General features: G+C 31.9%; 1 protein-coding gene across 3 annotated transcripts; it reads left to right on the forward strand.

Moving 5' to 3' along the window:
• The first annotated feature begins 6,829 nt into the window (after positions 1-6,829).
• On the forward strand, positions 6,830-17,325 carry LOC132727784 (serine protease inhibitor Cvsi-1-like). 3 transcript variants are annotated; one of them, XM_060713367.1, is made up of 3 exons: positions 6,830-6,899; positions 7,225-7,326; positions 7,797-8,053. In XM_060713367.1, the coding sequence occupies exons 1-3, from the start codon at positions 6,845-6,847 to the stop codon at positions 7,976-7,978; spliced, it is 339 nt and encodes a 112-aa protein (XP_060569350.1). In that variant the 5' UTR covers positions 6,830-6,844; the 3' UTR covers positions 7,979-8,053. The 3 variants fall into 3 exon arrangements, with proteins under 3 accessions (XP_060569350.1, XP_060569352.1, XP_060569351.1); XM_060713369.1 differs by lacking the exons at positions 7,225-7,326; positions 7,797-8,053 and adding exons at positions 16,511-16,612; positions 17,128-17,325 and having other exon boundaries at positions 6,840-6,899; XM_060713368.1 differs by lacking the exons at positions 6,830-6,899; positions 7,225-7,326; positions 7,797-8,053 and adding exons at positions 16,098-16,157; positions 16,511-16,612; positions 17,128-17,325.
• The last annotated feature ends 756 nt before the right edge of the window (positions 17,326-18,081 follow it).

Genomic DNA, 18,081 nt, shown 5'->3' on the forward strand with positions numbered 1-18,081 from the left:
GGCAATAAAAATTTTTGGTGAATATAAAATTCACATTTTGGTACCCCAACACAAGAAAGTTTTAAAAAATTTTTCACTCTTTATTCTTGCCCAGAAAAAGGGTTTTTGAAAACCCAATAAAAAAATTTTGTCAAAAATGCAAAATTTGGGGAAAAAATTTTAAAAACAATATTTTATGCCCTTTAAAACAAAGAAAAATGATATTAAAACAGGGAAATAAAAATAAAATATATAATAAATTAGAAAAGAAAAGTTTAAAATTTAAATTTTTAATTTCTTTAAACAAATAATAATTGCAAAAACCTTTTAAAAAACTAGAGAGGTTAAAATTTTTGAAAATTAAAATTTCGTAGTTTTTTATTTTCCATTTTTTTAACCTTTGTTTATTAATTTTTTTTTAAATTTTCAAAAAAGGAAAGAAAAAAGGGAATTTTATTTCATAAAATTTTTTTGGGGGATTTTTTTTTTATTATTTTTATTATTTTTAAACACTTTTTTAAAATCAATTTTTTAACTTTTTTTTTCATTGGTTAGAAATTTTATTTTATTTAAAACATTCCTTAATTTATTTATATTTTCCGAGAAAAACCCCTTTTTTTACTTAATTTCCCAAAGTTTAAAGTTTTTCTTTTATACGATTGTTTTTAAATAGTTTTAATATTTAAATCCAGTGGGAAAAGAAATTTTGAAAATGAAACCCAAAAGGGTATTTTTTGAAATTGTGCAAAAAATTTTCATAGTGTCATTTTAAAATTTTTTTTTGGTTTGTTTCATTTTAGGGTTTTTTCCCCAAACAGTTTTTTCCAGTATATAGGCAGGTATTTTCCCTAACCTTTCCTTCCCTGGAGAGTTACCCCGGGTACTAGACCCCTTCCTCCCGGGGCAAAACTAAAAAGCACCCCCCCGGGGGATAAAACCCACGTCAGAAAAGGTTTAAAAATTTTGGGTTTAAAGAAGTTTTGACTTCACCCTTCGCCACGGGGGATTTTTTAACCCTTATTCCACTTGAAAAAGTGTTTAAACCCTTTTTCCCATTGGTATAGAGTTTGGGTTCGGCCTGATATCTGTGCAGTCTGATCACCTTAAATACTACTTTTAGGGTTTTGAAAATTGGGAAAACCCCTTTTTCTTTTTAAAAGACTGGTTCAAAATTTAAAAGCTGGACAGAGCATTTCAACCATTGAGCAGGTTAAGGGGGTTTAAAAAAAAACTTTGGGTCATATTTTTTAAAAATATTGTTTTTTAAAAAAATTCTTAAAATATGTATTTACACAAAATTACAAATTGGGAACCCCTGTATTGTTTTTAATATTGGGTTTAATCCATTTAGATTTTTTCCATCGGGCATAAGAAAAAGTGCATTTTACTTCCCGTCCATAATTTGCCCATATTCCCATCAAATTTTTGGGGGATTTTTTAAATGTACAAAAAACCCAAAGGGTGGGGTTCCCTGCACCATCACAAATATGGGTCCGTTTAAAATAACTGGATACTTATTTAGAACTTTTTGGAAAAAGTTAGAAACCGGCTCCAGTTTTAGTGAATAGAATCTAAGCCCGTCTCCATGAATTTTTAGGTAAAAAGTAGTGTAACTCTTTAAAAAAAAAAATATTTACATTTTAAATAAAAACAAGTTAAATTTTTTTTTTCAAAAAAAAAACCCTGTTTTTAAAAAAGTCTCAAATTTAAAGGCCCCCCCCCCCCCCCCCCCCCCCCCCCCCCCCCCAAAAAAAAAAAATGAAAAAATAAGGTTTTTCCCTTTTTAAACTTTTAAAAGACAAACTTAGGCAAAATTTTCCCCAAAAAAATGAATTTTAAAAAAACAAGATAACTTTAAAAGAAAAAAAAGAATCCCCGAGTTTCCCATGTTTTCCCCCTTGTGGGCAATATAGATTAGGAGAAATAGCCAGGACAAAAGGGCAATAACTAAAAAAAATAGAAGTGCAAAGCAGCATTTTCTGTGCACTGCACTTCTTATCAATAAGATCTATCATCCTTTTAGGGGAAATGGCCAGGACAAATATAAAGTATGAAATCAATAAAAGATAATAACTCAAAACATAAGAAGTCCAGAGTTCCGGTTCTTGTGCACCGATTTTCTTCTTAATGAGATCTATCATCCTATGAAAATTCATGTCCATAGCTTTTATACTTTAGGAGAAATGACCCGGACATAAATATAGTATTAACAAAGGGCAATTACTGAACATAGAGATGCAGAGTACCAGTTATTGTGCAATGCACTTAGAAGCATGCATACAAAGTTTGAGGTCAATCCGACTTATAATGACTGACTTATGCTCCGGACAAGCTTAAGGGGACGCCGACGCCGACAACGACGTCTCCGACAAGAGTAACCCCTCTATGTCGCCTTTTTTCGAGGCACACAACAAGAGCTGTCATGCCCTTTGGGGCATAATAAGTAATCAGTTTCAGACCTTTGTCTCTATAATATGAATTGTTTGAAGGACTGTATGCACAACTATTCTCAATGCTTGATAGTAAACAAGAGTCTTGATAAATTAGAATTTACTAAGTTAAAAAGAGCCATAATTCTATCAAAATGAATGTTAGATATAGTGGCATTAAACATTGACTTCCCATTATGCTCTCAATTAAGTGTGTGAAAGTTTCAACCCATTCCCTGCAATAATTTTGGAAATACCAGTTTGCATGCAAAACTTCACCAAGGTGTGACACCAACGCCGAGATGATGACAAAAGCTCTCCCTATTAATCAAGCTAAAAATAATTCATAAGATGTATCACATACCTGTCAGGAATTTGTAAATATAACAAGAACAAGCCACCCTCATATGGACTCCCTTGTGGTCCTGTCATAGAAGCCTGCCATTGGCAACAAGTTCACTTTTTAGTCGCATGTCTCCATGCATGCATTCTCTTCTATACGTGTGTACTCTGAAAACATACTACTATTTAACATTTTGCATAATCTTGCCCCTTTTCTCCTTAAAATCTTTATTTTTTAAACTTGACCTACGAGTCTACTGAGGGAACTAATCTACCAATTTTTTCAAACGACCAGGACTGGCCAAAATTTTTTTGCCCCTATTCCCTCAGTCGTACTTTTATTTTTTATTTATAATATGTGAGAATATTCAATTGTTTGTTTACTTTTGGGAAAATTTAGATATAATGTTCCCTGTGTGAGAAGTTTTTCAGTTTTAAAGTTTTATTAGTGAAAGTTCAAATAAAAATGTTCACTGTGTGGAATTTTTTCGTTGTAAGTTACTTGTAGAAATATTAAAACTTGTTCCTGGTGAGAAGTATCAGTGTAAAAAGTTCCTGTGTGGAAAAATTCAGTTGAAAAGTTTTACTGGGTGAGAGGGATTTTTGTGAAAAGTTTACTGTGTAGAATTTCAGTTGTTAAGTCATGTGTTTCAGGGTAAAGTTCACGTGTGAAAAGTATCGTGTGAAAATTTCCGGTGTAGAAGTATTTAGTTTTATGTTGATGAGTAAAAGGGTATCAGTGTGCAAAGTAATTTCCGTGTGGAATATTCAGGTGTAAAGTTCACTGTTAGAAATATTCATTAAAAGTTCACTGGTGAAAGTTTTCGTAGTAATGTTAATGTGTGAGAAATTTCAGTGGTAATGTTTGGTGAGGGGTTCAGTGTTTAAAAGTTTTACGTGGAGAAATTTATTTGTAATGTTTATGGTGAGAAATTTTGTTTATGATTGTTCATGTGTGAGAATATTAGTAAAATATGTTTTGTGGAGAAGATTTATTGTAATTTTCCTGTGTGAGAATATTCAGTTTTATGTTCATGTTGAGAAGTATTTTAATTTTAAAGTTCCTTGTGAGAAGTATTCAGTGTGAAATGTTCACTGTGTCAGAAGTATTCAGTGAGTGCATTGTGTCAGAAGTATTCAGTGAGTAATGTTCACTGTGTAAGAAATATTCAGTGTGTAATAATCACAGTGTGAAATATTCAGTGTGTAATGTTCACGGTGTGAGAAGTATTCAGTGTGTAATGTTCACTATGCCAGAGGTATTCAGTGTGTAATGTTCACTGTGTGAGAAATATTCAGTGTGTACTGTTCATTGTGTGAAATATTCAGTGTGTAATGTTCACTGTGTGAGAAATATTCAGTGTGTAATGTTCACTGTGTGAGAAATATTCAGTGTGTAATGTTCACTGTGTGAGAAATATTCAGTGTGTAATGTTCACTGTGTGAGAAGTATTCAGTGTATAATGTCCATTGTGTGAGAAGTTTTCAATATATAATGTTCACAGTGTGAGAAATATTCAGTTTGTAATGTTCACTGTGTGAGAGGTATTCACTGTGTTCTGTGTGAGAGGTATTCACTGTGTAATGTTCACTGTTTGAGAAGTATTCAGTGTGTAATGTTCACTGTGTCAGAAGTATCCAGTGTGTATTGTTCACTGTGTCAGAAGTATTCAGTGAGTTCATTGTGTCAGAAGTATTCAGTGAGTGATGTTCACTGTGTGAGAAATATTCAGTGTGTAATATTCACTGTGTGAAATATTCAATGTGTAATGTTCACTGTGTGAGAAGTATTCAGTGTGTAGTGTTCACTGTGCCAGAGGTATTCAGTGTGTAATGTTCACTGTGTGAGAAATATTCAGTGTGTAATGTTCACTGTGTCAGAAGTATCCAGTGTGTATTGTTCACTGTGTCAGAAGTATTCAATGTATAATGTTCACTGTGTGAGAAATATTAACTAAGTAATGTTCACTGTGTTAGAAAAATATTCAGTGTGTAATGTTCACTGTGTATGAAGTATTCAGTGTGTAATGTTCACTATGTGAGAAGATGTACTCAGTGTGTTATGTTCATTGTGTGAGAAGTATTCAGATTGTTATGTTCACTGTTTGAGAAGTATTCAGTGGGTTATGTTGACAGTGTGAGAACGTTTCAGAAATTACTGGTAACCAAAAAAGGGTAAAATTATACGAAAGGTTTTATATCTACATGAAACTTTATGATCAACACATCTCTTGCTCCCAAACATACCTGCATGTATAACGTTTTAGCACATTTCTTAATTGGAATAGATTTGATCTCGACTGAGTTAAAAGTGCTGGTATGTACATAATGTAATTGCGCAAGACAACAACGGTTATGTGTTTAAAAAAATGTTATGCTGGTTTATTTAACATTTACTTCAAAGAATACAACGCTTTTCAGATTTTTTCATGATATACCAGTATATAATCGTTTGAGAAATATTGATGATTATTTTGAAAGTTAAACACCATCAACTTTGATTGTGGAAACAACTTACATAATCAGCATAAGAGAGATAACTTCAAAATTTCTGCCATCAGTAGTGAATGAATTGCTTCCCTTACTGTAAAAAAGTATTTTCGGAGAGGGCTATTTCAGTGTCACTAAGAATAAAGTGAGCATAAAAATGTATTTGCGTATGTGTACCATAAATTATAAAGGCCACTGAGTCGGAGCCAGGGCGGAAACAATGTTTAAGTGTTGGGGTGTAGACATAATTTCAGTAAGACTATACAACATTGAAGAAGTTTTTGTTGTAAAGTTGACTAAGCATGGTCATAACAGGTAAATTGCGTGCATGTAAATATGATGGAAAAGTAGTTTTAACTGAAATACGAAACTGTTTTGGCTTTAAGTTAATTTAGCACCCAGTAAAACATGTTGATGATGGAAAGTGACATCGTAACTTTTCTAACGAGGTAGCTTCAGATGGTCAGTAGGAGTATGAGAAATGTTAAAAATATCTTTTAATTTAAGTTTTAAGTTTGTTTGTTTTTGTTTGTTTGTTTTTTTAGAGTGAAGAATGCGTTCATTATGTTATTAGAATATGATTCTCTGAAACCAAGGGAAAATTCATTGAAGTTCTGTGTTTTTCCTCAAGCAGTGATTCCGGCCCTTTCCGTCAATCTTCGGATAAGTAATGTCGTAGAACTTCTTTCCATTCGGGCCGTTTAAATTCGAATTAATGATTAAGTCCGAGACTATTATGAATAATCGTCGGTGTGTTCCGATTACAGTGAAACTGGAAAGTTTTTAATATCATCTATACGGTGTTGATCCTGATTGGATTATTTGACTGTAGAACTTCAATTTTAAAGTTTAAAGTATTAAAAGATGGTATATATACATGTACTGACTTTAGATGTTTAATCAGCTCCTAAATGTCAAAAGTAAATAAAAGAAAATGAAAAATATTGTTGAACCTTCATAAAAATAATGAATCGCCTTCAATTTCACAAAATAGTGACTTTAAAAGGCCCTCTGGTAATTGACTTGAGTGTTGGGGTGTAATATAAAGTGTACTTATAATCTGTTCTTGTGCTCTAAGTGATTCTGTGTGAAAAATAAAATACTCTAGGAAACTACACTCTACTCAATGCGCAGTTCTAGTAAGTAGCATGTCCCAAACTATAATAATATCAGATAATCCATTTTTGATAATCATTTTTTTTAAATAAATTTATTAAACGAAATTGTGTGTCATTATTAAAGTAAGTATGCGTATTGTGAAAGGCTCTTCAATCTTTTTGTCACAGACTGAGTGTATCAAGACGAAATTCATAACATCTATTTGTACAATAGAGATAAGAAATGAGAAAAAAGGTGCACCCAGTGCGTTTCTTTTAGTAAGCCAGGAGAGATTATGGGAGAAGGCAATATGGGACGCTCACGTCACAGCATGCGTTTGGTACACGTTGTTGTCCATTTATGAATCGTCCATTTCAAACACCATCCATTTATAGAAAGCCGTGTAAAAAGCGCCCACTCCGTCTCATGTTTTTATGATAATATTGCATATATAAAGAAATATTCACATCACTGTTAGTCAAATTATAATTTCTCATTCCAGCAACATGTATTCCACAACTGTGAAAATTGTCGTCTGCGTCGTCTTGGTCAGTGTGGCAAGTAAGTGATTTTCAAAAAATATTTAATGTTATGATTCACTTTGTATAGTTCAGGCCAGGTCTTTTTTGTATACAAAAAACTTTGAAAAAAATTGTCAGCGATACAATGTTATATTATTTACGTTTAAAAAGTAGAATTTTACAGCGATTCTTTATATGGGACATTATTACAATTTTACAAGTTTCGGAAATATTTTTGTCAACATTTGTCAACATTTGTCCCAGACAAACTAAAGACATTTCACAAGTGAATAATAAAGAATTTTGCATTCGGATAACCGTGTAAACGATTTTTTCTGTAGAGGAAATTTTAATACTATTTTCAGTCTCCGAAGATTGCCAGGTGACTTCCGACTGTAGTCATGTGACCTGTCCGGAACGTGACTATGTGCTTACATGTGATCAAAGAATCTGTAGCTGCGTGCAAAGTAATTAATTCTGTTTATTTTCATGATTTTACAATCAATGTGACTGTTTTCGTCAAATTTTAAGACAATGATGATTATATTAAAACTAAAATCTTAAAAATTTCTTAAGATTATGAGAAAATTTTGAAACTGTACGGACACACGATTATTTATCTTCAATACTTAATGGGCGATCTTTTTTTTTTCTTTTTGTTTGCTTCTTTTTTTTTCTTCAAAAAATGTAATGACATTTCTTTAATGAAGGAAAATGAACACGATCATACTTCTTCATCTCAAAACTTAAAGAATGCAATAGTATTGCCTCAAGATTGAAGATAACTGCATTATGGAGATTCTTTGTTTTCCAAACTTTTCTTCAAAGATTGAGGAAAATAAATAATACTTCTTCAACTCTTAAGGAAGGAGGGATTATATTTCCTCATAGCTTCATAATAATTACGTCATTAATGTTTATTTTGTCTCTGTATCAGCCACGCAACATTCTTGTTTGTCACCGACCGACTGCCAGAACTCAGCTCCCGGAAGTAACAATTTCTGTGATCGCGACTTCCATTGTGTTGACGGTACATGCAGGTGTGGTCACGGGTTTGGGCCTGCACCAGGAGGTGGTGATCATCACCCAGGCGGCGGTCCGGGACCAGTCGGCAAATAAACCTCTAGAAATGATTTGCAATGACGTCATTTATATGCTTGATATTCAAGTTGAATCAATAAAATATTAAATCTAGTATTTGAAATATTTAAAAGTTTTTCTTGGTTATACTATTTTTCATGCCTGAAATCGGACATAAAAATATGTACATAAATTCTAACCACCACCCTCACAATAACAACTTGTTACTCAGGTTATGATTAAAATCATCTCCTTATTTACGCTACACATATGGATCCGACGGACACCAATAAGAGGTCAACTTTTAGTGATCTTTTCAGTCAGTTAGTCAGTTAGTTATGAAATCTATTAACTCAACTCAACTCAATTTTATTTAAGTAAATAAAGGCCTCCGGCCCAAAATACACAACAGTGTAAATATAATAGTGTATACATGTATTAAATGTAGTTGCATAACATATAAAATTAGAATAAAATAAGTCAAGAGCTGGTACTTTTCAAAAGTGAAATACAAACAGAGATATTTTATAAATATTTTCTTCATTTTGTGTACTCATCAGCGAATAAAAGTCGTTAATTGTAGGACCATTTGAATACTAGTAATAGAGATAATTATTTCGGACGTCATTATACTTAGAACATTGAAAAGGCATGAAATTCACAATTAATAGCAGTTACATTATTTTGGTTAAAAACAAAATAAACATATTCTTTCATGAAGTGGTATATTATTTTGTCTTCCCATTTCAATCGTTAATTTGTGACAGGAACATCGAAACCTTGCAAGATCAGCCATGTATTTTCTTGGAATATCACAGTAAAGATAACGTTCAGGATTTAATTGACTCTTAAAAAATTTATAATGGTAACAACGGGACGCAATATTTATATCACTATGCCATTTTTGTTCAAAACAATCTTTCAGCCGTTGACGAAAAGTTAAAATAAATATGTCTATATTTACAATATCTTGTGCAGGCCATACATATCAATAACCATAAGTATAAAGTAGTGATTTTACTTTAGATGCCCAACAATTTCGACCGCTCTCATCTATGGACTTCAACATTTTGTAACATTGTCTGGGATATCTATGATCTGGCATAGTCAACAATTTACACCAGTATTTTAAACAAATAACAAAATAAGTTATACACAATGGCAAACGTCCACATTCTCCTAAAACTATACATGTATTTGTTGTTCTTTTTACACTTCAATGCTTTTTACAAACCTTATTTTGAACTGCCTCGATAGAATCAACAAGTTCGTATCCCTATATCTGTGACCCATAGCAGAAAATAGGTTTAACCATACTATCAAACAGAATGAAAAGTTCGTTTGTTGGCAAATAACCATATGTTTTTTTATAACTATAAATAGAAAGTATTGCACGTTGTGCTTGTGCACTTAATTTATCTTGTGCTGCACTCCATGATAAACCTGGTGTAAATAAAATGCTGTTTCTAATCAGCTTTTGTTGTAGATAATTGTTTAAAAAAAATGTCGACTGGTTTGATAATGAGTGTGTGTCTGCACGTGATTTATATATGGAGGCGTTAAATTGTTTTAATTTAAATAAGTATTACGTAAATAGAGCTAATTTATGCAAGTCTAAATTATTATATAAAAAATAAATAAAAAGACAAAAGGTTTTGCGTACCGTTAGAAAATGACTGAAATTGAAAGCATGAAGAGTAAAATGCCTCGAATTTTTCGAAATATTTTTAAAATAATGATAAAATTAAAAATTATTATTACTAAAACTCTCGAAAAACTTTTAATGGTAAAGTTTTTCGAGAGAATTAGTAATAATACTTCTTATTGCAATAATAGCGAAGCAGAACAATTTTGTTCTAGTTATGATTTCACTGAAGAAAACTTTGCATTTCCGGAATAAGACCGCCCTATAACTGTTGATAAAATACTAAATACAATCAAATACCTTAAAGGATTGTTTCCCGAGAAATGTACTCAGGGTATTATAATTCCACTCATTAAAAGGGTCCGAAAAATGATGGGGCCGTTTGCGCCAAAATGAGTCATGGACCTATGATAGCCATAATACCGTTATAATTATACGGGTAGTTTCACACTGAACTAAGAACATTTGGCTGGTAAAGGACTTAAAGCTATGAATACTTTATTATATAAATGTAAAATATATGACTTAAAACCTAAAATGTATTGCCGATTGTTTGATGCCTTTGTTGGTTCAATTTTAGGTTACGCTTCTGAAATATGGGGTTTTACAAAGTCTAAAGAATTAGAACGAATCCATTTGAAGTTTTATAAACGAATATTAAAACGTTAGGTTGAATTCTAGTAATACAGCTGTATATGGAGAGTTGGGAAGATATCCGTTGTATATAAACCGCTATGTAAATGCCTCAACAAACGGTAGGATTTAGTTGTACAGCACTAATTAGAGATAAGATGTACAATTTTCAAAGCTATACAACACTTACATTTAGACGGTAATTCTACACTGTAAGAATCATCTGAGGTTTCCCCTAACATTGATCCTTTACATACTTTACTCACTATATTTTTTTTTCGCCATGAGTAATGATTGAAACACCTCCATTTTTTTTAAAAAAAATATTTTTTTTTAATGTGAAGCCTGAAAGAGACTCAAACCTGGGACCCTCGGAATACCGTACTGCAGCTCTACTTACTAAGCTATCTGGCCACCTGCAAACTACCTCCCCTCCTCGAATTAGAGAACAATGCAATAACGTGACATAATCATTTTCGGAATAATTTGGGATTCGAACATAACACAATTTTGTGTCTCCTGAAGAATTTTTCAACATCGTTTTTACCCCATCTTATTACTATGTTTACCTTTAAGCCCTAATTGTTCTGGAAATTCATTCATTACACACATTATCAGGAGATAATTTAGTTATCTGTAACTTGTCATTGTGAGAGGTCTGAAAAAATCGGTACGACAAGTTTTTCAAAATAGAACATGTCCTATCCCTTACTTCTAGACTTAAGGTTTCCGAAATCAAGAAATAGTAGCCTTCACACATTAAGATTTGTCTGTACATCGTAGTTTTAATTGGTGTTGAATTTCAAAATCCTACCGTCTGTTGAGGCCTTTAGGGTACTAAAATACATTTTGAAAATTAGCACGAGTGATAACATAATTATTAGATCTGTTTTATTAAATGAGCGTTAACGACTGTAATAACGGTTATACAAATTGGGTTTCTCATGTTAAGAGGATGTTAGATAATTACGGATTCTCACATGTATTTGAGAACCATTGTTCTGTAAATGTTAACGTATTTATTTGTGATTGATAGATATTTTTAAGCAAGAATGGTATGAAAATATTTACACAAACTCTGTCTTGAATATGTATAGAATATTTACCAATAAACGAAAGCTATGCTGTAACATAAGAGATATTTGAGATGAATTTAATTTCACTCTATTTGTATATGTAATATAATTGCTATTCTCAAATAAGAAAGAAATATATCAAACGTTATTATTTTGTCAATCCATCAGTTTTTTAATTTAATGATTTGCTTACTTCTTCAAATAAAAACGATATTGTTAATTTGTGCAAATATATGAAAGAAGCGTTTGTTATTCGAAATTCATTTATAAAAAATATATCCTGATGCGCTGTAGTATACTTATTACCTTATTGTCTTTGTTATACATGTATGTAGAATATGTAAATATATGTTAAAAGGCATTTGATTAAAATTTTGTAATATGTTCTAGATATGTGACATGTTTAACATTTAAGATGATATACTTATGTATAAGTCTAATAAATTGTCTGTTCTGTTCTGTTCTAATTCTAACCACTGATTGGGTCATTCTCACGATTTCGAGGACAAACATGTTGTTGTCTATATAGCCGGCAGGTAAACTGGCAAAATCAATTTTGCTCATTAAAATTGAGTCTTTTATTTCTAGTTTATTTGTTTAACTTTTTTTCTTACAATTATCAACAATTTACTTCCACGGACAGCGATAGTTTGATACGTCGTCTAATATCTGTACAGTACGGTTTGATTGCATGGTTGAAATAGTATTCTCGGGAAAGCTGAAAGACAATGAAGGCGAAACAAATACGGTGGCAACAGTCAAATCTATATGCAAGAAATAACTTAAGTAGTCCTGAACTAACTTTAGTCAGATTGGGCGTTGTCCATAGAATCGGCAGGTAACTAGCAAAACATTACAGTCCACCAATGATTTTTTTCTCTACCATAGTCGAGGAATAAAACTTTAATCTTGATCCTAATAGGATAGACTTTTGATTATCACTCACAGCACACAGGGGTCAATTGGTCAGTTGTTCACAAAGATCAAAAAGGGGCTTTGGCAGAATGAATCTTTCTTGCAATTGGTAGCCAACCAAATTCAGAAAATTGATCAAGCGTTTGTGCGACCTTGGATCCAGATTCAAAATTAAATATGACAGAGCTGTTTAATGTTAATTATTCTGATATTGGAATCACTTAAAATTTAAATGGACTTTCAAACTTAAAGATGGGTAAATCCATTTAACAAATTTACGGGTAGGTTTGATATATGTTCAACAAAAAGAGGACATCAACAGAAAATTGTAAAACAACTATTGATTTATATTTTGTAATTACGCGATTAGTTGATCAAAATGGTCAGATTTGTAGCCTTTTATTTTTTAGATGGTGAGATCATGCATTCTTTCCGAAAAAACATATAAGATATTTGTTTGAATTTTGTGTAAGATGAAAATTTATTTCTTCTCGTGAGTTTCAAGTATCATATGTTACCTAGAGCTACTCGAAAGGAATATCAAATAAACATTCTAAAAATATACAAATTATAAACAACATTTTATATAAAACTAATGTTTTCTCTTTTATGTATTTTTTTTTCATTACTTACTTTATTACATATATACAATATATATAACAGGTTTAACATTTTCCTTTAAAAGTTTTTATTTATATTATTTGTACTTCAGTTCCAAAACAAAAGTTCTCAAACGTGTAAAAACCGGTTAGTCGCAATTACCACTATATGCCTCTATGACTGAAATACTGTTGAAAAAGGCGTAAAATGAAACAAACAAACAAATTTTGCAATTACTCCCCAATAGCTTCTGTTGCTGCTCCCAACGGCTAACTGGCCAGCTAAGCTATCACCATTACAGACACATTTAATAATGCAACACTTCCACGATCAATCTCCCACGCAGTGTTTTCCCCTTACAGGATAGCGTAACCGGTGTGCGGAGTTTGTTTCACAAGAGGCCATCATAAAAGTTGCAATACTTCCAGCGGCTATGATTGATTTACAGTTATAAACAAATCCGAATTAAAGTCAACAGGGTTGCAATTTATACTTTCGACTTCTACAACCATAATAAAAAGTATAGAACTAATGTATTGTTTACATGTACGTGTAACTTTGACTGCTTACTTTTGGCGGACCATTGTCTATATAATAAAAAGCCCTCAAGCGCACAATTTGTACGGCTAAACTTTTACTTGATATATTGGTAAAATAACTTGTCAACAACTGACAACATTAAATTACTATTTGTTAACAGCAGTGAACAGTAGGTTAGACCGAAATATCGTATCCGTTCTGTTTTATAAATTCATACTATTGTGTTCGAGCACAGGCGTTCGGCACATTTGACATGCCAAAATTGGCCAAATTATCATAAGATAATCACCCCTTGATAATCAAGATCCAGCACCCGTTTAATAAAAGATATGTAACTCGGCGTAGCGTATTCACTCGACACGGTCAACATTTTCCTCTTGCATTTTTTTTAATACAAGACATATTTTCATACTTAAACGTGCAAACATACCACAATAGATATACCTTTCAATAACCGTTAGAAATATTGAGCCATCTATATTCAGTTACGATAAATCAAACTTGTAAAAATAACCTTAAAATAGCGAGGTCGACGTTTTGTGCCAAGGAAATTTCCAAAATTACCACGAGTAAGCATACATTTAGCTGCTTGCCATTCGTAGATTTTGAAAAGTTAGTTAAAAACTAATTAACCCATACTATGCTTATTTTCTATAATGGACTTGGCCATCTTTAAATCTGGACAAAACCATTCATCATTTTCAGAGAATTTTTCAAAGTATTGACTAGATAATGAACATTATAGACCATGATCATCTTGATCTTTTTACTGGGAGCATGAATAGAACCGGCCATGTTTCTACCCACAGGCTAATTGTTAAAGTTTTCAAGGATAAAGGCCAAAGTTTGATTTTGCATTGTCAAACATGCCTCCTACAGTGTGAGAGAAGTCGCAGTCTACATTTTTCATGATTATACTCTTAACTATTCCCAGGCATTGACTCTCACAAGAACATTAAAACTGATCAACACTGTTTTATTGATCCACCCTCTCTCAACAGTTTCAGAAAGTGAAACTAAATATTAAAATTTTGAGAACGCATCAGGATTTACTTAACATTTTATCATGATTTGAAGATATATTTTCATTGTGCTAAAAAGCATGCAATAATAATATACGCTGCCTGTATGAAAGACTATCCAAACAAAATCTCAAAGTCATGTTTACATTGTCAATGAAACTCATTTTCAGTTCATTTTTTATGGAAAGTTCAATATTTAACAATGGCTGGTTTAAACATAGTCGTAAATCAATGAGCTGTAGTGAATACAAGAAATGCATCTTTGTGCAAATTCCAAAATCTATTTTAAATGCATAATAAATGATGCATGTATATAGTTAATGATAAACAAGTATATGTAAAAAGTAAACAAAATGACGAAGCAACTTAATATGTATTTACAATCTATTATGAATAGATAAAATAAGTATTATGAATAAGAAATAATTTGCTCTTGAAAAATGTGTTTGTAATAATACGTATCTTATTAGATACAATTAGCATTTTAAATCTGTAGAAACATAACAGATATACAAATTAACATTCGTCTAATATTATATATGTAAAAAATCCAAAAGGCCATAATGATAAGGCAAAAATGCTGAAAGTATGCACCAGGTAATTTAATGACGGATCTCCAGTAAAACATGAACATTTAAAATCTGGTTTCCTTGCATTGTATCGTTTCTTGCTTTTTTGTTTTGCTTTTTCCCTTCAGAATTTGTGCAGAAACTGTATTTATTGTTAATATTGCTTTTTAAATAAATAAAAAACCTATATTAAATTAATTGCTAACTTTTCCATAGATACTGCATGGTAATATGTTCCTAGGAGAGATGCTAAAATCTAAAATTAATTTTTCAGAAATATTATTTTAAATCTTATAAAGCTCAACGAAGAAATTTTGAAGAAAGAAAAATGATTAAAATGAAAGAACAAATCTATTTTTTCTAATGAATTTTGATATTCTTGTTTCAGTTCCCAAACAGTCTGGGAATAATTAACTATAAATAATACCAAAAATGATTTCACAAATGAACAAACATGAACTTTTTTTGTGATCACATTTCTTCCGGCAAGTATAACTAATAATCTGAAATTAGTCTTAATACTAGAGAACTGGAGAAGAAAATTGCATCTAACTGGATAGTCCAGATTTTTTTCATGATTTAGTGAAAATTTAGACATGAAATTATATGCAGCATTGTCACAAAATAAAAACGGTAAGTTATGTATATCTTCCTAGGAATGATGTATAAACTTTTTAGAACATATCATGTTATACATATTCATCTAATATGTTGGCATCTAGTTCCCACACAAGTATGTCCACGTTCTTTGGCATTGGCTTATAATGATAACGATCGCCTGATAATTCATCATAGAAAGAAAGAGGAATTCCGTTTAAAACGTTTTTTTTTCCACAAGATAACATCTATCAATACAGAGAAGATAAGAAATGAGAAAGGCAATGTAAAAAGTGCACCCAGTGCGTTTCTTTCACTTAGCGAGGATTTGTTTTTGGGAGAAGGCATATGTGACGCTCACGTTACGGCGTGCGTTTGGTACACGCTGATGTCCATTTATAAATCGTCCTTTTTAAACATCATCCATTTATAGAAAGCCGTCACATGTAGATGCTGAAAATCATGTAAAAAGCGCCCACTCCGTCTCATGGTCTAATGCTAGTAGTAAATATATAAAGAGATTTTTCTTCACTGTTAGACAATTCAGAATTTCCCATTCCAGCAACATGTATTCCACTACTGTTAAAATTGTCGTCTGCGTCGTGTTGGTCAGTGCGGCAAGTAAGTGATTTTCAAACTAAATTTATTAAAAGTTGTAATACAAAATTGTTACCTTTTTTCCTGTCACTTTAACAAGATGTTAATTTTCAACGTATTTTGAACTCGTAGCGAAATCTTTGAAAAAAGTTGAAAGCTATTCCATTTTTGATCATTTGCGTTTCAAAAGTAGACATTTACAGTGATTTTTACTGTAGATGAGGAATTTTCGGAAATGTTTTAATTCAATATTTGTCTCGGGGGGGGGGGGGGGGGGAATACACAAGTGAAAAGACAGAATCTTAGCATTGCAGATAACCCTGAAAACGACTTTTTGTGATGTGATGTGAACAATAAAATGTTTTAACTATTTTCAGTCTCCGAAGATTGTCAGGTGACTTCCGACTGCAATCATGTGACCTGTCCGGAACGTGACTATGTGCTAACATGTGATAATAGAATCTGTAGCTGCGTGCAAAGTAATTAATTCTGTCTATTTCAATGTGTATTCATTTAATTTTTTAGAGCAATGTGAACATTTTTCGACAATAGGATCTTGATAAAAATGCAGAAAAAGTGAAAATTTGAAACTACAAGAAAGTGAAATTTTTTGTTTTCATCTTAGAGAGCGATCGTTGTTCTTAAATGTGATGTGTCTTCAATCAAAATTGAGAATGAACGCGAAAGTATTTCTTTAATACTTATGAAATATTGCGATTTATTATTTTCTTTACACTTAGAGATAATAAGATAATATTTCCTCAATACTGAATGATAATGCATTTTGTTTTCCATTTAATCTTGAAGTTAATTATTATTAATCTTCACGTTCAAAATTGAAAAACAAGAGATTATTTTCTCTCAAGGATTGAGGAAAATTGAGTTGTATTTCTTCAACAAGAATATTATCTATTATATATATTATATAAATGATATAAGATATTTTTGACTGAGGAAAAAATTAAATTAAATGTTTAACTTGTTTTTCCATCAGGTACACAACATTCTTGTTTGTTACCGACCGACTGCCAGAACTCAGCTCCCGGAAGTAACAATTTCTGTGATCGCGACTTCCATTGTGTTGACGGTACATGCAGGTGTGGTCACGGGTTTGGGCCTGCACCAGGAGGTGGTGATCATCACCCAGGCGGCGGTCAGGGACCAGTCGGCAAATAAACCACTAGAAATGACGTCATTTATATGCTTTATTTTCAAGTTGAATCAATAAAATATCAAATATAGTATTTGAAATATTCTAAGGTTTTATTAGTTATACCACTTTTCATGCCTAAAAGCGGATATAAAAATATGTACATAAGTTCTGAACACCACCCTCACAACAAAAACGTGTTTATCAGGCTAATCTTTTGTCAATCTGACAAAAATGGCGTTGTCCATATAGCCAGCAGGTAAAATGGCAAAATCCATCTTGCTCATTAAAATTGAATCTTTTATTTCTAGTTTATTTGTTTAACTTTTTTCTAACAATTATCAAAAAAATTGTTTAACTTCCACTGACAGCGATACTTTGATAATTCAAAGTATGGTTCGATTGCATGGTTAAAATAGTTTTCTCGGGAAATCCGATTCACAATTTAAGCGAGACAAACACGGTGGCAACAAAAGTAGATCTGAACTTAAGTCAGATTGGACGTTTTCCATGCAATCGGCAAGTAAACTAGCAAACCATTACAGTCCACCAATTTTTTTTCTACCATCAGTCGAGGAACAAACTTTAATTCTGGTCATTCCGATCATCACTCACAGCACACAGGGGTAAATTGTTCACCAATATCAAAAAGGGGCTTAAGCAGAATGAACCTTTCTAGCAATTGGTAGCCAACCAAATTCAGAAAATTTATCATGACTTCGTGTGACATTGGATCCAGAATCAAAATTGAATATGACCGAGCTGTTTATTGTTAGTTAGTCTGATATTGGAATCACT

This window comes from Ruditapes philippinarum, unplaced genomic scaffold, assembly GCF_026571515.1.
Source record: "Ruditapes philippinarum isolate M1 unplaced genomic scaffold, ASM2657151v2 ctg5320_1_1_1_1, whole genome shotgun sequence".
Lineage (NCBI taxonomy): Eukaryota > Metazoa > Mollusca > Bivalvia > Venerida > Veneridae > Ruditapes > Ruditapes philippinarum.